Here is a 22,957-nt window from a genome sequence, read left to right as displayed (position 1 = left end):
CAGTTCTATGCAGTTCAGACTGAACATGCAAACCTCCAACCCCCAAACTCTATCCCATGAGCTCATTATGGAGATCAGAGTGGCCCCTTTTAACCAATCAGCAATGCCATGGTGGACAAAGCATCTCAGCACCTACAAAAAGAACAGAGTTATAGTTTGTGTTTAGCATCCTGGTCGTTAGACTCACTCTCACACACACACACACACACACACACACACACACACACACACACACACACACACACACACACACACACACACACACACACACAGGGTGGTTTTAATTGCCATCTTCTCTGGATTTGCATCCAGTTATTTTCTCTACTTTTTTCTTTGCCATGGTTTGGGGAATTTTCCGTTAAGTGGATCATTTATTTTCATTTTCGTCATTACAACCTCACCGCTCATTAACAAGAGGAAGGAACTCTGTGTGGAAAACACTCGGAAGTTCATGATAGATGTCTTGTATTAAATCTTTATTTGAATCACTGACTCTGTTAAATTAGACTACTCAATAATTAATGACTTAATGAAATATTATCATGCCGTACAACAGATGTAAATCAGCTGTTAAGATGCCACTGACATATTTTATCAGCAGTAACACTTGACTAGTCAGTATACATTATGTTGACATGCTGACTAATTCACAGTCATGTTGTCTCTGATAACCATCTTTTAGTTGATCTAACACTGTTAGCTGTTTTTAAATGCTAGCAATGCCTGGGGGCATTCCATGTTAATTGCACCAAGTAAAAGCTTTGAAGTCATTTTTATGTACTCATTTAAAGCATCCAACTTGTTACTTGTGAACATATTTCATTTCAATGCCTAGACAAAATGTATTAGTTGTCAGTGAAGTACAACCCACTGTAAGCCAAGCTGTCATTAACCATCACAAAGAGAGATAACTGACAGCTTTCAATATTATTGATTTCAGCTTACTCTGACATCAACATGCTCATCACAGATGTGACCGGTTCGTAGCGAAACCCAAACCAGTCCATAATCTTTTTTGAAAATGTTCTTTGGCACTAAAGTGCCACCAATATTATGCCAGTCGTATTTCACCAGGGGTCAGACTATTTCATTTCCCCTGCATGGTGTGGTCTTTCGCAGACACATGGCTCTTGGGTGTTTCTTTAGCATGATAAAGGACTTAAAAGGCTTTTGCGTCTAAGGCTAGCCAGCTGTATGTGTTTTCTTTTTTTTTTCCTCCTGGAAGCTCCTGAAATATGGATGAGAGTTGGGTCTGCTGGAGGATTGCCGCCTGTAGATTTCTCTCGAGCACTTGTCATCTCGTGCTGATTTGATGCCTACAGGCTGCCGCCAGCCACACTGCATCAGCACCCCTCTGTAGAGCTAATGCAGCTCCTTTCTAGTCAATTCCACTGGGGCTGTAGAGAGAATATGAGACCCCAACGGGGCGCTTTTTCTCCCTGTTGGTTCCATCAGAGTTAGCATATATATATATAAATATATATACAGTATATCCCTTATCGCCTCCTCCTCAAAGTTGGACACAGCCTTCGAGGTTGAACAAACCCAAGCGTGCACCGCATACATACACAAACACACAGGTGCGGTTACCTACAAACACTGACACACAATGCAAAAGCAGAGGCAGACACACAATTCTGATTCTGAACGTGAGCGAACGTCCGTGGACTTCCTTTGTGCCTCTGCAGTAGTGTTGTAGTAGTGTCGTCTCGCTGATGAAGTGTCTGCATGCCTACCCAGGATGCTATGCTGTATGGCATTGATATGATCCACACGGCTTACGTGCATGCATGCTGTCTCCATCACCAGGCTGCTTGTCTTCCATTCACTGCTCTTACAAACCCCTCTTCAGCACTTCAGCAACTTAATATGTTTGGCATCCATGTTATATAAATTACTAATTGATTTGGACTGTTGGTATCATGAGGTGATGAAGCTGTCATTTTATTTACATTTTTATGTATGTTTTTTATTTATTAGTTTATGTACCGGTATATTTATTTATTTGGCAGACAATCCTTTTAACACTGTGGCTTGTCAAGGGTCCAACTTCTCTTTTTCTTTCTTTTCCTCTCTCTCTCTCTCTCTCTCTCTCTCTCTCTCTCTCTCTCTTTATTTTAATGTGCTAATGCACATCCTGAGAAAGGATTCATTATTATCAGGACATCAAGTGCTGCGCAATTAACAAAGTTGGTGCCATAAAACACTAGGATGTGCCGGGCCATCCTGCTCAGGATAACCTTACTCTTAATGAAGTGCTGCTGTGACATTCATTAAATAAGGATTATCTCTAGTTCATTGCCACTTACAATATGCAAGGAATTTGTCATTTAAAACGAGATGATTATGGGAATAGTTAGTGGGCAGATCTGCTCAGAAGGTTTTGGTAATGAGGGGTTTTTTGGTGACCTTTTGCTACATCTATGAAAATGGTGGTGGAAGGAGTCTGTAGCGAGCAGAGGTTTGTTTTGATGAAAGACCCACGCAGTGCCATTCTGATCTATCCGGTGTCAGTCGCAGACACCCAGGTGGTCATCAGTGGCGTGTTTATCGGCAAGGTGTGCACGGAGCCCCGCTCCTGTGGCTCCACTGGTGTGGAGAGTGAGATGTGGGCTCGTTGGAGAGTGAGGAGATGTGGGCTCGTTGGAGAATGAGATGTGGGCTCGTTGGAGAGTGAGGAGATGTGGGCTCGTTGGAAGCCCAGAGGGCGTCAGGGGTGATATCAAACCACTCAGATAGAGTACTCCCCAAGCTCTCTCTTTTTCTCTCTCTTTCTCTCTCTCTCTATCTCCCTCCCTTTGTTCTCTCTATCTTTTCTCTCTCTATTTTTTTTCTTTCCCTCAATTACTCTCTCTATCTCATAGAGTGTACTCTGTAATCTGCCGTTCTTTTAGCTCAGGTCTTCCCATTCAACTCCTGTATTTATCTTAGCGCTTGCTTTGGGACAACATGTTCTTCCTTTCTGAGAAAGGAAGTGTCTTCCCCTCACAAAAGTGCACAAGGAATGGATAAGGAGGCAGCAATCAGCAGTTCACAAAGTGTGAACACTTTCTAAAGCTCCTTTCAGGGAAGAACTTCTCCATAAAGGCTGTAGAAACAGACAGCTAAACTTTTTCTGAGTTCTGTCTTTGATGGAGAAGAATTGCACCCACTCACATCTACAAACGCAGACACAACAAAAGATGGACAGACTTAAATTGGAACAAAGGGCATAGCTGGAGCCATATGCAGACATAGACATCAGACACGTACATACCATATAGTTTGCATATAGTATCAACTCTTAATGTTTTAATTCTCTGAGAAGAAGAACAGAAAAAAATAATCATAGAACTTTACTGCAGATGTCTTCCTTTTGTTTTTCAATGCCATGGTTTTATCTCATGGCTTTATCTCATGGCTTTATATGACATCTGACAGAAATGAAGTAAAAGAAGTAGAAGTATGAAGTACAAGATCACTTTTAGTAATCAACTGAGATCATCATATTATCTGTGGTACACAGTGAACCTGTTGATTTTATATAACAATCTAGATGGCCATGCAACTTCTTTCTTGAGAGCATCATAGTGCAAAGCCATTTAGTTCTGGAGGACAAAACTTTGGAGATGATCTCGCTCAAAGGTAGCAGAAAGAGGCAGACATGATGAGGTTGTGCTTTCATAGTCATCTTATATTTCACTCACATTATTCATTTCAGTGTTAATGGGTCATGGAATACTTTAAGTGGTCATCACTAATATCTCCCAGTACACCAGTAGTCCACATTTTAATTCAATGAGTAATGAAATTGACGCTGACTCACACTGATAGGAGCTATGGTCCCTTAAAGCTAAAACTCAGCTGTTATATAATGGCTATACAACGACCATAAGCTGACCCATCATTAATTTATGAGCAGAGACTTATTGAAAGCCTCTCCAAGTACACTGAGGGCATAGGTCCTCGTGGTGTTGGAATGCACTAACTGGAATATGAGATGATCACTTTGGTGTGGTTAAGCATTTAGAATCGGACAGGCATTTTTCTGCTAATGTTTGCTGTCGTCGTGTGACTGATTTGCTTTGTTCCACATGGCAAGTAAAAACCCAGGATAATGAAACAGCTTTCCCCCTCATCTTATGCCATATTTTCCATAATCTCCCTCCTGGACAGTGCAACCACCTGTCAAAAATGCTGACAATCCACAATTGGCTGTTTTAAAAGTCTAAGCTTGACTGGAAGGCTCAATCCCGCTTCAGGCGAGGTCACTGCAGAATAATAAGCTTCTAATCTATTCATCAAATTTTGTTTGGGGGTCATTATTCCAAAGCCACCCTAAACATGTCACTGGACTCACTCCAGAATCTGGCACAGTGCATAAGATCGACCTTCTCTTGCTCTCTCTCACTCACTCACTCACTCACTCACTTACTCGCTCATCGTTGTTAGTGTGCTCAGATGTGGTTTGCTCATGTTGTGGTGGACTGTCTTCATGTGGTGGATGGAAAGAGAGGTGGTGTTGATGGTGGTGGTGGTGGTGGGGGTGGTGGTGGGGTTGTCCTTCTCCTCCCCCCACTCCCCAGTCTTTTGTGCGGGCGTCAACCTCCTCTTCTGCTCTCTGTGGGGCCGTTTGAAGGAAACTGGCCAAAAAGCAGAAGGAGACGGCCAGCAGCAGCACGCAGAGAGAGATGGGCCCAGTAGGCACAGCCGACAAGAGCACGGGCAAGGTCAGCACCCTGCACAAGGACGACCCCTTCTCCACCAGCAGCCAGGACCTCAACGGTTTCTGTGAGTACCCCCAATGACAATTTTCATAATGTTTCCAGTTTCCTGTCTGACCTCCGTCTATTATTAGAGATAGAATGTCATAGAATTTCAGCAATTCACCTATTTAAGATAGCCGCTCTTGAAGTGTGTATTATGTCTGTTAAAACGTTGTTTATGCCTAAGTTCCAGGTTTACTGTAGGCATTTGGGCATTAGGCATTTATACAAATTCAGCACAATTTAACATCATATCAGAAATGAAAGCAGTGTTATTCCCTGGACTTATGTTTCACTTCCACCTACAATATGTCTGGCTTTCTGTGTAAATCCTCAGTTTGCCCAAGTTCCCATCCTCATTGTGGTTTGATCTATTCGCGTTGTGTCTTCTAGATCTTCTGATCCCTCCTCCTCCTGTCTGTTTAACACACTCTCTCTAAAGACCTCTGCACATAGGCGCCAACATGAGAACGGCACACTCTACTTGGAGCTTTCCATTACATTAGATTAGATTCCAATTTGTATTATCAATACGACCCTGCACAGCACTGCCAAACCCTTTTTCCGCCACCTTGTAGTTTAAGATTCAGTAGTATCCATTGATTATCGTGCGGAGGCCTTAACTCTCTGGAGCCCATGTTTGACCACAGTCGTGAGCAGGGGTGTTGTGGTAAAATAAGAGGTGGGTAAACTATGATTTCTGTGGTCACGGTGAGGTGGACTTTGCCATGCGGTATTGGATTTTTTAAAAAGGCATTCAGAACATGTTTGATGATGTTGGAGGTTATTATCCAATGTTTATAACAATATCAGTGGTATTAAATGGTTCCTAGTGTGTACATTATTGTGAATGTTGATAATACAGTGTTTTGAATGTTGCAATTGGTGAATAAACTCTTTTGAGAGGTGGATAAACTGTAAAAAGAGGTGGATAAACTCTAGTTCTGAAATTTCAGAGGTGGATAAACTGTGTTTACTTGCATTTAGCCTCCACTACATCCCTGGTCATGAGGTCCTGCATTCTCTTTGTTTCTGTAGTTTCCTACTTTGTTCCTCTGCCTCTGCTCCCCACCCATCGTCCAGATAGTTCTGTGGAGCATCATGCGATAATTGCATTATTAGGAGTGTCCAGTGTTTGTGCATTCAATTTAATGGAGCCTGTGGAAAGGTTGCCTCTCCTGAGACCCCCCTTTCTGTCTGTACAATCCTTTTACCTGCCCACTCTGCCAACTTAAGAAGGACTGACTAGAGGCTCCCTGGGCACAACTCCCCAGCAGGGATCCTCCAGTGATCTGGAATTAATGATGGGACTGCCTGTTAAATACCCTTCCCATGATGCTCAGCATCAGCAGGGGGAGGTCGGAGGTCGCGGTGCCCTGGCGCACTCTCAGCGCAGAGAGCTGGTCAGATCTTGCACTCCGGCGCCTATTAATTTGGTCATCAGAAAGCAGATGCCTGGCTCTCCTGCTGTTTACTACCGCCGACCGGCCGGTGCTACGTAAATGGGAGCAAGTGGAGTTCACTAAGCCGAAACGAGGCCTCGGAGTCCTGTCTTGCCTCCTCCTTTTGTTGCAGACTCTTAGTATTTTGTTTATGCCTCGTCGAACTCAGCGCTTATGTCGGCATGTATGCATGAATAGTGGCATGCTTGCAGTGCTTATCGGCATAGCCAAAAGCCTCTTACGTACTGCACAGAGGGGCTTTACTCACTGCTGCCAGTGTGAAAAAGCACCCTGGATGATACGATAACGCTAGTCATTTTACACCAGGGCTGTGTAGTGGGGGAGGTGAGAAGACAAGAAATTCACCAGTTGGTTAGTTGTGCTACTTTGAATATGGAGGGAACATGAAGAACTATTGCAATATTGGCACAACTATTTATTCTATGCACCAGCATTAGCACTTCAGACATTTCCTTGCCATCTCTCACCTTCATCTAAAACAGACAGGGCAGAAACCCTCTGCTCTACAAATATGCCCAGTGCTGCATAGAGTGGCGTAACAGAGGGCACAACGGCTATGTTTGACTCAACTCCACCAGCTTCTGAGTCATAAAGGCCGGCGAAGTTAGATTTTTACACAGTGGAAGCAAGTGTTCCCTTGCTCTTGTTCTGTCTAGCACTGAAGAAGCTGTAGCTACATCTGGCCTCCCATAATATTTCTCCTCATGATGTAGAATTTGAGCCTTTGTGGATACAGGGTACACAGCATCCAACATGTGCACATGAGCCTTGGCCTGACACTGGATATTTTACTCTATTCCACACCAAATTAGTAACACCTTCATGTGGGTATCTTTTACATAAAATGCACATGAATGAACATGGGTTTGCTCTGATGTGCACCAGGAAATGGTACATTTAATACAGGGTTAAACGCGCACATCAATAGCTGAGAGCCACCTCAAAATCCTTGCCGTTAACTGGTGTGTGCGTCTCACTGTAACAACATTTACAGTTGTCAGTGCAATGCGATGGACTCCTTTTGGCCAGAGACAGAGAGAGAGAGAGAGAAAACAGAGGACAGGATGTTTGGACATTAGCATGTAAAGCAGCTGACCCCCAGCAGACCCATGTCTTTCCTGGGTACCTGTCTTGTGTAATGGCATATGTGGATATACAAATGTCTAAGTCTCTGTTCAGCCTTCTCTGGCCCTCTGAATGCCACAGTGCTGGGAGTGAAGTCTTGTTTCGATACCGTGAATATTGTTTTGTTTGCCTCTGACGTCCACCTGCTGATGTTCCCACATGTATTTGATCTGAAGTGTGTGACTAGTGGACGCTTAGGGTACTAAACGTTATTAAGTGCCAACACATATGCATTGTGGGATGTCAGACAAGTCCATTAAGTAAGGGATAATGTATAGAACGCCGGTCATTATTGGGAAAATAAGTCCCGACAGGGCGAACCGGACGCGGAGGGGTCTAGTTCTTTAGAACACAGCTGATCAACCGTCTACTTTCACTTTTGAATGAAGTTCCAGTCCTTGCGTAGTGATATGAAAGACGTGAAATAGAAGCACAAAGCCCATTTTCCTTGACAGCGGTCTGTTATACTTAGCAACGGTCTGTTATTGAGAATTAGCAGACCACTGAACGTTGGGAAGGCCCATTCAAGTGAATGGAGCATTCTGCAGCATTATGAAGAGCCGTGTAATAAGTCACGATGACGCACTGACTAAGTGCGTGTGTGTGTGTGTGTGTGTGCGCGTCTGTGTGTGTGTGTGTGTGTGTGTGTGTGTGTGTGTGTGTGTGTGTGTGTGTGCGTGTGTGTGTGTGTGTGTGTGTCTGTGTGTGTGTGTGTGTGTGTGTATGTGTGTGTGTATGTATGTGTGTGTGTGTGTGTGTATGCGTGTGTGTGTGTGTGTGCGCGTGTGTGTGTGTGTGTGTGTGTGTGTGTGTGTGTACCGGTGAGCATCTGAGGGTGTCTAAAGTCTCCCTTGTGTTTTCCCCCCTTCAGCCTCCTCCTCCCCCTGCTCCTTCTCTGTCCAGGGCAAAACTCTTCAAAGCAAAACTCTCCTCAACTCCTACTACTCAGGTACAGAGCCTGCACTCCTGTGGATAACCTTCAGACAACCCCTCACCTACGAGAGGGGGCCTCCAGACTCTCCCTTTTCCCCAAAGCACACCCACACTCACTAGAAGACGTGTAAAATGAAAAATGTATATTGTTAAGCCAGATCTATTGCCTACAAAGGGCCCGTCTGTGGACGATAACCTAATTTAAAGGAGGATTTTTGTCTGTGTGCTGGTGGATTAGAAAGTGAAAAATAAAAGCTGTAAGTAAGCTGTAACTCATGTCCTTCCATTTCTTGTCTCTTTTAGTGTCCAAAGAACCTGTCCCTGCAACTGCGTCATTAGGTAAGTCCCTCTAATAACTTCCTGACAGGATAATTGCTGCCATGACCTTCGGTGCATGTGTCCTTGTTTTTGACTCGACGGGGGGTTGCGGTAGGGAGGGTTTATTTTAGTTTGTCATTACCAAGTCCACATGTGCCACGTTCTTTACGCAGAAATGTCCTGTTGACAGAACCCGGCGTGAGATTGACAGCGCACTTAGCAAACAGAGGCTGCCGGCTTTAATTGAATACTGGGAAATTTGATTAGAAACAGGCCGCTTCCTCTGGAAATGGCTGAATGCTAATTTACGTATTTGAGTCCGGCCGAGGTCTGCAGGAACGACATCCCCCGGATTCACCTTGGCTGAGCGCACGCAAGGCATCTGGAAATGTCAGACCCATTTCCTAGTGCTTACTGTTGCCCACTCCCCACACCCCCACCGTCCGCCCCCAAAGCCCCCATCTTCTCTTCTTTCTGAGGAGGAGCAGGTTGATCCCTCCTTCGCCCAAACAGCTTTGACTTGGAGGAGTCTGATGTTGTTGTTGGTTTCTTTCTCGTGTGCCACTTTTGTGCCATCCCCACACACACCGCCCACCTCTCTCTCCTGCTGCCCTCTCTCTTCCTCTCGCCCAGTGTCCAGGAGGCCGCCAGTGCTTGATTCGCGCCCTCAGTCAGAGAGGCTGGGCCTGGTAGCGCTGTTTTATTTGGCTCAGCCTGTGTGTGTGTGCTGACCATCTGGAGCTAGTCTGGAGGTGCCCCGGCTCATGTCCACAGCCCTGGTCACACAAAGCTGGAATGCCAGTCTCCGCAAAGAAAGAGTCTCTCTCTCTCTCTCTCTCTCTCTCTCTCTCTCTCTCCCCTCTCTCTCTCTCTCTCCTCCTCTCTCCTCTCTCTCTCTCTCTCTTTTCTCTCTCTTTTTTCTCTCTTTCTCGCTCCCTGTCTCTCCCTCTCTCTCTCCTTCTCTCTATTTCTATCCCTCTCTCTATCTCTCTGTCTCCTCTTCTCTGTCTGTCTCCCTTTCGCTCTTTCTCACTCTCTCTCCTTCTCTCTCCCTCTCCCTCTCCCTCTCTGTCTCTCTCTTTTCTCTCTCTCTCTATCTCAGTCTCCTTTTCTCTCCATCTCTCTCTCCTCCCTCTCTCTCTCTGCCATGCTAGCAGGATGTTCCCATAGCCCTACTGTTGATTTTAGCAGTGTTACCTTGCTGTCTGTCCTATATGTTCTGTGGGTCTGATCTCTCAGCCAGGCTCACACTGAGCAAAGTAAACACAGGCATTGTGCCGTTAGACCAGACGGAGATGAGCAAAATGGGGGGGGGGGGGCTGTCAACGTGGTCTGGATCATTAAAGGCGTTTATTGATTTCAGTGGTAAATTTGTACTGTAAGACATCTGTAAATTTCCTGGGGTACATGCCATAATCATCCTTGCAGTCAATAATTTAGGCTCTGCCTATTCATCCCAGGCTGCCATCACTGTGGCAGCACCGGCAGACACACAGAATAAAGCATTGGAGGAGAGAGAGCTAGGACTGGAAGTGGCAGTGTGGAAATGCCTCCTCATAACAGGATGGTAGTTTAGTTCTATAATTTCCAAAACGCAAACTAATTGTCAAAAGTCAAAATTAGCAAATGTTTTGAAAAAAGATGATAAAGAATGATTATTAAACATAATAAATTAACTATTAATGGTATAGAATTAATTGCTCTTGCTAGGCCATCAGTTTAGCTCCATAATTCCCCCAAAGGCACTAATATAACAAAAAGCATCATTGTTGTTTTGATGGTGTGCAATGATTATAGCTCCATAATTCCATAATGAAGTAATGAAGACATAATGAAGTCACTACTTTAACTGTAAGGAAGATTTCACTTGTGAGGCGGTTACAGCCCTGTGGTTACGGCAGTCTGGTATAATTTACCATGGTAACGATTTTCACACTCAAAAGCAGACACGCTTTTTTTTTTACTCCAAACTCTCTTTGTGTGTTGAACTTTTCATGTGAAATGAAGCCATGGGAGTTTGCAGCACATGTTGAACCATCTGATTTCTGAGAATCAACAGGGTATTCATTAGCTTCCACTCTTGCAAAGAAGCTTAAAACAAGCCAGCACTGAAGTATACTCTGAAACATTACACCTATTTGAAGAGGAGACAGTGTTTGAATACATTAATCCATGTAGCCTCTGTCCTTAATTCACTCTCTCTCTCTCTTGCTCTCTCTCGCTCTCTCTCTCTCTCGCTCTCTCTCTCTCTCGCTCTGTTTCATGCCACTATTTCCCGTCTCATACAGACGTGAATTTTTTAGGCAGAATCACTCTGCACCATCCATTGCTTGGGTGTGACTTGCTATTCACACCTAAACTGCAAGTGTTTTATTTTTGTATTATTTCAACCAGAGAGAGAAAGACAAAGGATGAGAGAGCCAGTTTTTGGGGTGTAGATATGCATGGCCAGGGAAATGGGGAGAGGAGACTGGGGACCCAAATTGATATGGGATGAGAACGAAAGGAGCTTTGGTGACTAAGAAACAAGGGGAAGGGCAACAGAAAGAGATGGAGAGAAGTGCGAGAGAGAGAGAGAGAGAGAGAGAGAGAGAGAGAGAGAGAGAGAGAGAGATAAGTGTGAGAGGTAGAGAGAAAAAGTGAGGAGTGGGACAGATGAGAGGTAGAGAGAGAGGAGTGGGAGAAATGGAGAGGGAGAGAGAAAGGAGAGGAGTGGGAGAGAGAGAGAACAGTTGAGAGGAGATTGTTGAGAGGCTCTGGCACCCTGCCTCTCTCTCTCTCTCTCTTCCTCTCCCCCCCCTCTCTCTCTCTCTCTCTCTCTTCCTCTCCCCCCCCCTCTCTCTCTCCTTCCCTCTCCCCCCCCCCTCTCTCTCTCCTTCCCTCTCTCATCAGTGCCATGGGCTGGACCAGGGGCTGTCATGCAGGTGAGGCAGTGGGCGCTCTGTGCTGGATTAATGGCTGGCCTGAGCGAGGGATCAGTTTCAGGAGGAGAAGAGAGCTTTCCCTCGGATGGGAAGTGAGAACTCGCAGTGGGACTGGCCTCATTTCACTGCAGTCCATCCAGCTGGTTGTTCAAAAGGGCTTTTACATGCATTATACGCCAAAGTCAGCACTTTATATTCCTTATATTAATCTAACCAGACTAGTAGTATTTGCAAATAATAGTAGGCCTATTACAAGTATACAAGTCTATAATAAGTTAACACAGTCTGTAATAAGTCAACATGTTATATTTCTTAAAGTAATTTAAAGGCATCTTTAACAGTTTTTTGACCTTTTGAACATTTCCAAAATAATTTTGATGGCACACCTCATAACATGACGAATGGCACTTCTGCCCCCCCCCCATCTCTCTCTCTCTCTCTCTCTCTCTCTCTCTCTCTCTCTCTCTCTCTCTCTCTCTCTTTCTCTCTCTCTGTCTCTCTCCCTGCTCTCTCCCTGCTCCCACCCCCCCAAATTTGAAATGCAAAGACCTCTTTTTCTACAGAATTCCTTCTATTAATGCACTTCTGAAACAGTGGGGGAATCTTGTTAAAAGATTGGCAAATCTTGTGCCTGTAACCGGGCTTAGTAACTAGTACTATTTTACAGTTAATAGCATTACAAGTATACAAGTCTGTAATACAACTGTTTTTGTAAGTCAGTAAAAAGTAAAGGGGTACAATATATTAATATTCTTTATATAAAATATCTCTGATATTGTTTACGTTTCGATAATGTTTCTGATATCTGGATGTTCACTTTGTGATAATGACACTGTAAAATCACTTGTCTGGTTGTAATATTGTGCAGTGACAGGCACAGACATGCCAAAGTAAATTTTCAAAGCATGTATTACCAAAACTGAGTCTGTTCCTCAGAGGTTCAATATGTTACGTCAAAGTCTTTTAATACTATTATTTTGCCTGTGTGACTGTGGAACATTTTAGCCTAATATAAAATGTCATCTTCTTGTTCCCTTCCAAAGGGGCTGTCAGATGTATTTTGCCTTGGATGATAATCAGTGTTAATGGAAGGCAACAGCGTTGTTTAGTGATAAAGTGACTGTGGAGATAATTGAGCTTAATGTGGTCTCTGCACCACTCATTACTCTGGACCTTCCGCAGTAGCTGGGGTGTAGTCATCTGCTAATGTCGGGGACTGTTCTAAAAGTGCAACACATTAAAAAGAGCACGCTTATTTCTATAACAGCCATCTGCATTTATTTAGAGAGTGTATGAATCAGGGTCAGCACCTGTAAGCCGGTATGGTCCGGTACTGTGTAGCACTATAAGATTCAGTGGCGGAAAGAGAGGAGAGCAGCTGCCCACCAAAAAACAGGGCTGGACACGCTCTAATGTCACACATGCCTTTCTCGTGCTAACTCTCCGTCTGGTGCTTCCTTCAATGTGATTTTTAAATGAAACTTACAATGATATCCGTGCATTAAGGCAGACATTCTCAGGTCTATGAGCGTGTCTGACTGTATCGAAACAAAAAGCGCAACAGCACTATTGACACATCTACAACTTCCGTACATTAAGGCAGATAGGCTACGAAAGTGCAACAGCGTCCTATTTATCAACCAAAAACCAGACAACTTAACTAATTAAGGAACGCACCACACCGTCTATCAACCATCTATCTATCCTCTCTATCCGTCCTCACCTTCTATCCAGTGTAAGCCATCATCATTCATATGGAGTGTGACATTAGTGACAGTGATATATATATATATATTAAACTGTATGTATGTAGTCTGTAACCTCAGATTACTTCTGAGAGCTGTGCCATCAGGACTGGTTGCTATTTCCTGGTTCCCTCCTCTGCTGTGTACTGGGTCTCCAGCTTTGATATTCAGTGTTTTCTATTCTGGTCACACAGTGCGCAAGCAGCGCCCAGATTTCACTAAGGTGACCGTGCTCTGAGGGGGACTGCTTAATATGCTCAAATGTGCCCCCGTCCGTGTCAGCCTGACAGCTCACTTATGTCAGAAAATCACTGAGCATGTGGGTCTTTATTAAACTCCGCTCACCGATAAGAGTCAATGAAATAAACGTGCCATTGAGACCCCAAAGTAGTTTCCCTCCAAGGTCACTAAATCAAACCATTTGTATTAGGATATCTTAATCCGTCTGACGTTTCTAAATGAAAACCTTTACGTAAAGAAAATAAATGCGTACGACGCCTTGCTAAATGCATATTTGACCTTCAGTTCAGGCCCTAAGACTTAGTGGCTCGATATTTCAGTGGCTCCGACGTTAGCGAGAGCCTGACCCCTGGTTATATTTACAACATAATATGCCCAATGGGCTGCCTCAGAGTGATACCCTGCCGCCAAGTGAGACAAAAACACATGAATAATGAATGAAGGCAGCGCTGATAGGGCTGAAGGTGGGGGGGGGGGGGTGTGGTGAGATGGATGGCGTAGGGGTGGATGGAGAGAATCCTCTCTTGGGCTCTGGGGTATTCTGTTAGCACCGGCTCGACTGCCGATGTAGCTGCTACTGAAACAACACCCTCCACCCCACACACACACACACACACACACACACACACACACACACACACACACACTCACACACCACACACACACACACACACACACAGAGACACACACACACACACACACACAGACACACACACACACACACACACACACACACACACATACATACATACATACATACATACAAACACACACAACACATACACACTCACACACACACACACACACACACACACACACACACACACACACACCCTCTCCACCCGGTCCCTTCCCACTCGACCTCATCTAACCCCTCTCCTGCTGCGCAGACATGCCCGGCTACAGAGACTTCTGCCAGCAGCGGCACACATGTGGCATGTTTACCCTCACCTCTCAGCATGTGGAGTTCTGATGGTGGAGGAGGTGGGGTAGGGGGCGGTGTGGGCGCTACTAGTAGTGCAGGAGACAGGGGCTTTTGTGACTAATATGTAAAGAGTGAAACGCAGCCTGTTACGATGGGATGTCGTGGAAGAAGCAGCCGTAATGAGGCAGCTGAAGCAACACGCCATGGAGATGTTTGTTTATAACAGACACACATTCATGTAAACAATGGCGTCTTTTCGAGTGGTTTGCTTCACCCGCTGTCATTATCTTTGGCATTCAGTACACACTCGAATTGTGGGAGAGAAAGAGCGACTTTCCAGGGGTTCTGCAGCTCTTCAGGCAGCCTTCAGTTGGGGTTCTCAAGTGCCGTGTTCTCTATTCTCACTCTGTTCACTGCAGGTTTTGTTTGTCCACTGCCTCTCACTGGCCGCCTTATTCAGATGGAAAATGTCAACAACATAATTGTTTCCCTCGCCATACAATGACTGCACTAATACCCCTCGCCCGCTGTCCCGTGGCTCCCTCACTCCCTCGCTCGCTCGCTCGACTGGCTCACACAGTACAACAGTACAACTCCAAGCAACATCGCGCTAAGACGTCATGGAAAATTACTCATAATTCATTACATTGTCGCTGCGGATGTTTGGAATGGATTATACTTTTTGAGTAGAGAATCACTTTAAGTGTGTAATGAATTTTCAAGATAATTAAGATGCAAATAGTGCCATTAATAAAACATGGACTCGTATCACCCCCCCAATACCCCTTCCCTACTCTATATTGGCGATGGTACTTTAAGTATTTAATGTGTGTCATGCAGAGAATTTCTCCCCCATTTATCTCTCTCTGCTCATCCTAATGGACTCATTAGTGGCTATAGAACTGTTTCAATCCACCCTATCCTAATCTCGGTGAAGAGTCTATTACTAGAATGTCTTTTAGACCAATCACATCGGGATGGGAAACTGTCACTTGGAATAGTCGTTTAACTTCTGCCTCCGCGTGTGATTGACTTGACTTGAGTCGTGGCCTATGGTTGTCTAGCAACGCACTGCGCTCCGAGGAATAGAAGTTGAAGGTGGAAATGCAGACGTGTTAAGTAGAGTCTGAACTGTGAGTCGTGAATTGGAAAAACGCAAGTGCTTCACTTTGGGGTGAAAAGTAGCTTTTCCTTCAATGTTTTTTTATTTATTTCTTTAGCTTATTCAGATCGTGGGAATCGAAAATACAGGAGAGTAGCTCTGCTTTTCTCAGCCCTGTTTCTCTTCCCCTTGCAAATCCAGCGCTCAACAGTACCCTTCTTTAACTCTCTGTGATTCCCTCCCTCTCTCTCTCTCTCTCTCTCTCTCTCTCTCTCTCTCTCTCTCTCTCTCTCTCTCTCTCTCTCTCTTCTCCACCCACAGACAGTAGCCACAGTGAGATGGCCCAGCCCTCCCTGACCATCCAGACGTACCCGTACGGCGGCTGCGAGTCCGTGGAGATGTCCTACCAGGCGGGCCAGTTCCAGCCGGCCATCCGCGTGGCCGACCTGCTCCAGCACATCACCCAGATGAAGTGTGGCCAGGGCTACGGCTTCAAGGAGGAGTACGAGGTAGGACTGTTGGGATAATTACCCTCCTGTGGAGGCAGCCAGGACTGTATGCAGTGAATGGAATTGTGCTGATACAGCTTCTAATGCTGGACAAAGCATGATAGTGGTATTATTATATTTGCTTGGCATGTGTAACGTCTAATATGCCCTTTAGTCGCAGTCTGTGGAAGACATGTTGGTAGATGAATAAGAAGCTCAAATACTGAAGTCATTCTGTCTCTGTGCAGTAGTGCATTCACATAGTTTAATGATGGATAGACACACACACACACACACACACACACACACACACACACACACACACACACACACACATACACACACACACACACACACACACACACACACACACACACACACACACACACACATTTCATAACATGAAGTAGGCTATATGTATCTATGCATCTACTTCCTGTCATCTTACTAGACAGTAAGTTCTAGTGTTATATACTATAGGATGCAACATATCAATATCCGTATTGTAATAAATTCCTAGCGGACAGTATAGTATTAGCATTTAAACATCCTCTTCTTTTCCGCATTAAACTCTGTAAAAGAAAAACTGAAGACATCCACTCCAAAGTCAGTTTTTATGCACTGATCAAATATTTATAGAAGGCCTGTTTAAAAGGCATTAGTATTGATTGTTAAACAAACACAGTGGTTTTTTTTAAAGTGATAAATGCTGGCCAACTCTATACAACACTGTCTGCACAGATACATCACCATCATCTATAAAGCTTAAGAGTTCATAGCTCTTGTAATGTAGGTCTTACAGTTCAACACTGCTTTTCTAGAAAGTGTTTCTTTCTAAGAGTTCTTTGTGTGTAATGTCACCAATATAATGAGATGATACAATGTAAATTCCTTCAATGCCCTCCCCCACTCTTCCTGCACCAAATGTTATCTTTTGAAGCTGGGACTCCCTTTTTACAACTAAAGAGGAATAAGAAGCAAGTTAAGCCACAGATGTATTTGTGCAGCCTTTGATAGGGAAGACAGGCCACAGTCCTCATCTTACTCAAACCATACAATTTCCCTCCCACTACTACAAAACAAAACAAAGCTAAAGAAAAAAAATCCCTGCCCATCCGCTTGGACCAAAGTAATCCACAATGGACCATCCCACATCTGTGGGATCATTTCACAGTACAGGAAGGGAATGCTGTGCAAATGCACATTCATTTGGTTGTGTGTCTTCTACTGTCTTCTTCTGCTGTAATGTAGAATGAACCTGTTCCTCCCTTTGCTGCAGTACCTCAGAGCAGGTTTGGGTGTGTGTGTGTGTGTGTGTGTGTGTGTGTGTGTGTGTGTGTGGGCGGAGAGGGGGGGCGATATCTGTTTGCGTTGGGGCTAAGGGGGAGGTCCTGAAGTCTGCGTGCCCTCCCAGGTGTGGGAGTGGATGGTGGCCTCGTGCCTCCACCTGCCTGCCTGCCTGAGCCCGCTGCCTCCATCTGGGCACAGCCATAAACACTAGATGCATAGCCTGTGCCTCACTCTCACTGTGCCTGTGCTGATAAAGCCAGCAATTGTGCTTCTTATTTAAAGGGTCATTCATCACGGAGGACATTTTTATAACGCCTTTTTGTTATCGCTCCCACCCTCCCTCCTCCTCCTCCTCCTCCTCCTCCCAACCAACCTGATTTGCCGCTATTTCCCAGCGCCGACCCATAGCAAATGAAGTTGGCACCCCTTTGGCACGTGCAGTTCAGTCCGCTTGCCCGGGCTGCCAGCTCGCCGCTTCATATGAAATATAAAGGTCATATTTTGTTTTTATTCATTCAGTCGGTGGGGGGAGAACGTGGTGACTTGGCATGTAGTCCCGGGTACGGAGTGGAGCCAAGTGGATCGTGACTTGGGGGACAAGAGTGGGCCTCCGTGAGAGACAGGCGTGTGACACTGCCTATTGTTCAGCGACAAGGCTTAGTGTTTGCCAGGAAAGCCTCCGTTTTTTTGACGTGACGTCTTCATCCACTTGCGCCGAGGAATTTTCAGCAACCATTTTGTCTTTGAAGAGAAGCCACACAGTTCTGTAACGTCCTCTGAATGTTCTAGCAAGCCAGGCAAGATGTGGAGGCGTGTGTGATTTTGTTGAAGGGTATGTTTGTGCCTGGATGTGCTGTGTCCAGTGTGTGTGTGTGTGTGTGTGTGTGTGTGTGTGTGTGTGTGTGTGTGTGTCTGTGTCTGTGTCTGTGTCTGTGTCTGTGTCTGTGTGTGTGTGTGTGTGTGTGTGTGTGTGTGTGTGTGTGTGTCTGTGTCTGTGTGTGTGTGTGTGCAGGAGATAAAGAGAGTGATGGAGAGAGGAAGATCCAGGGCTATGATAAAAGCTGATCACGGCCACCTGTGTGTGTGTTTGTCAGCATAATCAGCCCATTAATCACCATTTGACAGCTGCACAGCACAGAGAGCTGGAGAGAGAGAGAGATAGAGAGAGAGAGAGAGAGAAAGAGAGAGAGAAAAGGTGAGAGAGAAGGACAGAGATGGAGCAGAAAGAGAGGAAGAGGGGGGAATGGGAGGGAGTGGGATGGAGCAAGAAAGGAATATTTTGGAATATTCCAAGGAGGCCAAGCATCAGTGTTAGCGTGACGATGACAGCCGAGGACGCAAGCAGCCACTGATGATGGACTCTCGCGTGTCCTGCGTCTGACACGCCGCCACCCGGATGAATCAGACAGCCGGAACTCGTCCTTCTGCCCGTCATCGGAAGGGACAACTGTTAATCATCTCCAGCAGTCGGGGGCATCTTCAGCAGCACATGATGATGGAACTAATGAAACATATCCGAGTCGAGCCGTCTTTGCTGCCCCTGTAAAGCTCCCTTGCGTGGAGCGTCACTCACGTTTTGTCGGGCCTTGTCTCCCTCTCTCTCCCGTTGCCTGAATTCCCTCATTAAGTCGGCCGTCTTTCGTCCCGGACGGACGGCAGCCGGCGAGAGATGCATGTGAGGATGAGGAGGGCGGTAATGATGATGATGTTCATGATGCTGCGGGGGAGGAAGAGGCTCGGCTGGCTCTCTCACGGGCCCAGGAGCCTGTCTCGGCTGCCGGTGTCCAGGGACCCACCGCCTCCTACGCTCACTCTCCACTCCCCACATCTCATCTCTCACTCTGTCAGGGGACCAGAGAGAGTGGGAGCACTCATCCTCTCTCTTTCTCTCTTTCATTCTTCTCTCTCTTCTCTCTTTCTTTCTCTCTCTCCCTTTTTTTCTATCTCTTTCTCTCTCTCACTTTTCTTCTCTCTCTCTCTCTCTCTTTCTCTCTCTCTATTTCTCTTTCTCATTCTTCTCTCTCTCTTTCACTTTTCTTTTCTCTCTCTCTTCTCTCTGTCTTTGTCTCTGTCAGTGACTCACTTCCACTCTCTTCTCTTCCTCTCCTCCTCCATCTCTCTCTCTATTTCTCTCTCCATCTCCCCCTCTGTTTCTCCCCCTTCCCTTCATTCTCTCTTTTAAGAATATTTATAGCTTACACCAAAAAAAAAAAAAAAAAAAAAAAAAACATTTCACAGATTTCAGATAAAAGAGCTTCCATTAGGGGCGTTTTGTTTTTCTTTTGAAGAAAAAAGTGCCTGGCCTCTAAGTGTGAAGTAAAAGGATAGATGAACGCAGGCGCTGCGGGTGGTGTGCCGTTCCGCGCACGAGGCGCCGCATAATTAGCCACCTCTCTACCCACCCCACTCTCATTAACAACTAGAAATGATAGATACTCCAAGCACTTAAAGAAGCCAGAGGGGGTGCCCGCGCGCCAACCACGCTGAGCGTCTGGAGACTGGGTTTGCAAACACCCAACAAAGGCGTTGTGTGTGATGCACCGTAACCTTGACATGACTCATAATGTCTCATCTTTAAGTTGGTAAACACAAGGCTTATTGGATAGGTGAACCTGATTTGCCCTTTTGCTCTTCATTAGAAGCAGCACATTCATCTTTTGTAGCGCTTGAGTGCTGTTGCTTATACAGACTTTTAAAGGGCACACTAATTTTAGGAAATAAGTGCACATTGATTTACTAATGCTCGATGTTTTTTCTGAAGAGATCTATAGATCTATTATGGGGTTTTCAACCTTTTTCCACACCCATACTCACACTAATGTGCTTATCTTCACCAGCAGCAAGCAGTCAGCAATGTAATCCCATTGCCTAAACTCTTTGAAGTTAGAAAGTCAGTCAGATTTCTCCAGGTGCTTTTGCATTGTGGTGGAAAATCCACTAGACCACTCTTACATATATGTATAGTCAAGTGTACATTTCACTTCATTGACAAAATGAGATGTACTGTATATCTCAGCCGTATTAAGCTGTCTCTCTCTCTCTCTCTCTCTCTCTCTCTCTGTCTCTCTCTCTGTCTGTGTGTCGGTCGGTCTGTCTGTCCTGTAAGCTTGGGGGAAGCATGTTTTCATCATGTTCAGATGAGCCGTTGTCTCTCCTATGTGTCTCTATCTGTAGGGCTTAACTCCACTGTTCTCTGTCTTTGATCGTGATGTTTTGCGCTCGTTGTCGGCTCTCGAGGTTGAGGCACTGCTGCGGATGTGGAACAAACTTGTCCTCACTTTTCTTTGGGTTTCTTCTCACATTTTTTTTCTTTTCATGGCTTATCATCTGTTTGCCATCGGAAGAGAAAGAAGCCGAATAGCCTTGATCCTCTTCCTCTCTGACGGAATAGAGGGGATCCATTCATCAGTTCACTGCTTAATAAGCCTTCTGAGGCAGTCACTTAGGGGTGTTACATCCTTTTTTCCAGTTTCCCTGTCTCTGTTCTCTCTCTCTCTTTCTTGCTCTCTCTTTCTCTCACTCTGTCTCTCTCCCTCTAACTCTTTCTCTCTCATTCTAACTCCCCCCCCCCCCCCCCAGACCTGTAGCAGTGCCGATAGGGATGACTGTGCCTCTTGCCCTTGCCTTTAGAGGTCTCTTCGGCTTTGCTGGTCTATGGCTCCTCTTCCTCTGCCATTTGTACTAGTCTAGCATGGTATACTGTACACCATGTATTGTGTCATTTCTTTAAGTAATCGCCAGGAAACCTTCAAAGAAGTACTATGGGGTGGGACGACACATTGTGTAATTGTGATGTGATCAAGGAAAGCCCAACACATGGTGCAGTTTTACCAAGTTATGATTCTGACACCATCCTAGCAATATAGTATCCAAGATTTTGAGATGATGGTATTCTGGATTTTGCTACGAGACCAGTATCCTGAATGTTGCTAGGATGGTATCAGAACCTTAAATTGGTGAAATTTCACCAGAGAGGGTTAAAATGGAGCAAAAATCAAGGAGTGCACCATGTGGTGGGTTTTCTTAGATCGCATCCCAATTTCAGTAATCATCAGGACACCTATGTAGTATGGCGTGTGATGATACTCAGGTGGCCAATGTCCCAATTGTGCCAGATAAACATCTCTGATTTTGTTTATAGTCTTATAGTCAAATATGCATACAGCCATTCAATCCTACAATGTGGGTCTCCCACACCAGCAAAGCCTGCAGATATCAGTTTCCTTCTCGTTAGCCCTGCGGAGGTGTCTCAGATGAGAGGCGAAAGCAGATGATAGGTGATGAACATTTGATAGTTGCTTATCAGAACAATTACCTTTGAGTGAAATACGTGTGTGTGTTGCCTAATTACTTAATAACTCTATAATGAGGCTTCTGGTTCATGTAAAAAAACTGGGCCAGACGAATTTGTCTTGTGGGAGCAGGCTAACACCGTGGTTATGATAGAAGCTCTGTCAGATCCCTTATAGTGGACATCGGCTCAGCAAAGAAATGGGAAGCGAAAAGCCACTGACAGATCTGGGGCTTAGACCACTCACACCTTCCAAGTGGGGGGACGTTCATGTGCGTCTCCCATGGGGGTTGGTAGTGTCCACCCCCAATCACAGTCCGCAGCTCTTCCAGCATGCATCGCTCCTCTGAGGGAGAGCCAGCCCTTGGATGGAGAGTAAACGCCACTCTGTTTAGATGTCCCCACTCTACTTAGGGAGATGTAATTAATCATGGTGTCCGTGACACACACACACACACAAACAGACACACACACACACACACACACACACACACACACACAAACTGGAAGCGTGCATAATGTTTTGAATGGCAGTTGGCTGTTGGTTTTCATAGTCCTTCTGGCAAAACGACATCTACGCCATTATTTTCACGAATTTAAAGAAGGAAAAATTATTTGAGAAGAACAAGGAAATGGAAAGAAAATGTAATGTGCAGAAAAGCAAAGCATTATATCAGTGTGTCAGTGACAAATGCTTCATGGCAGATGTGAATATCTTTTTTAAATTAGTTCAACATTTCGCCCACGCCTGAGGTCGTTGAAAATCACTGTGAAATGGAACAGTGAGAACTGGCAGCAATCTCTCTCTCTCTATCTCTCTCTTTCTCTCTCTCTCTCTCTCTCTCTCTCTCTCTCTCTCTCTCTCTCTCTCTCTCTCTCTATCTGTCTCTCTTTGCATGTTTGTCTGCTGAGGAGTCACCTCAGGCATCCTGTCTTACTGGCACCCAGTAAGACACCAGCCGGTAAATGGGCCATAGCTGTGTGGTGAATAGCCTCTGCTCCCACGTTGCCGTAATTGCTCTTTTACGGCGTCACCCTGTATCGCATGCACACTCAATATGTCTCTGCAACACAGCTGTCCTACAGCCCACACCCCTTTGGGGATGCCTCTGACCGTCTAAAGCCCAGCTCTTACCCATCTGCTCCGAGGCGGATTGGGTGCTTCTACAACCTCTCCCAGCCTGGTTTATTTTCTGCCATTGTCACTCCCAAAGCCAAAATGAGATGGGCTTTGTTCAACGCGGTGCTCACAACCTGTGTGTATTGGGGCAAGTTTATTTGTCTGTAAGTCAGTGTAGTCTTGAGTCTTGAGGCCTTTATATGCTCTATAAGTGCCCTTTGTGTGTGTGTGTGTGTGTGTGTGTGTGT

The 22,957-nt window shown here is 45.3% G+C and overlaps 1 protein-coding gene across 17 annotated transcripts in view; it reads left to right on the top strand.

Moving 5' to 3' along the window:
- Window positions 1-22,957, top strand: part of ptprt (protein tyrosine phosphatase receptor type T) — a 213,570-nt gene that overhangs the window by 163,209 nt on the left and 27,404 nt on the right. For 16 of the 17 annotated variants that reach the window (XM_042089730.1, XM_042089744.1, XM_042089734.1 and 13 more), the window contains 4 exons: window positions 4,619-4,770; window positions 8,205-8,282; window positions 8,570-8,605; window positions 15,842-16,029. In XM_042089730.1, coding sequence (XP_041945664.1) covers window positions 4,619-4,770; window positions 8,205-8,282; window positions 8,570-8,605; window positions 15,842-16,029 — 454 coding nt within the window. The remainder of the gene's footprint in view (window positions 1-4,618; window positions 4,771-8,204; window positions 8,283-8,569; window positions 8,606-15,841; window positions 16,030-22,957) is intronic. The other variant, XM_042089740.1, reaches the window with a different exon arrangement.

The sequence above is a fragment of the Alosa sapidissima genome, chromosome 4, assembly GCF_018492685.1.
Source record: "Alosa sapidissima isolate fAloSap1 chromosome 4, fAloSap1.pri, whole genome shotgun sequence".
Taxonomy (NCBI): Eukaryota; Metazoa; Chordata; class Actinopteri; order Clupeiformes; family Clupeidae; genus Alosa; species Alosa sapidissima.
This window is presented reverse-complemented; position numbering and strand designations above follow the sequence as displayed.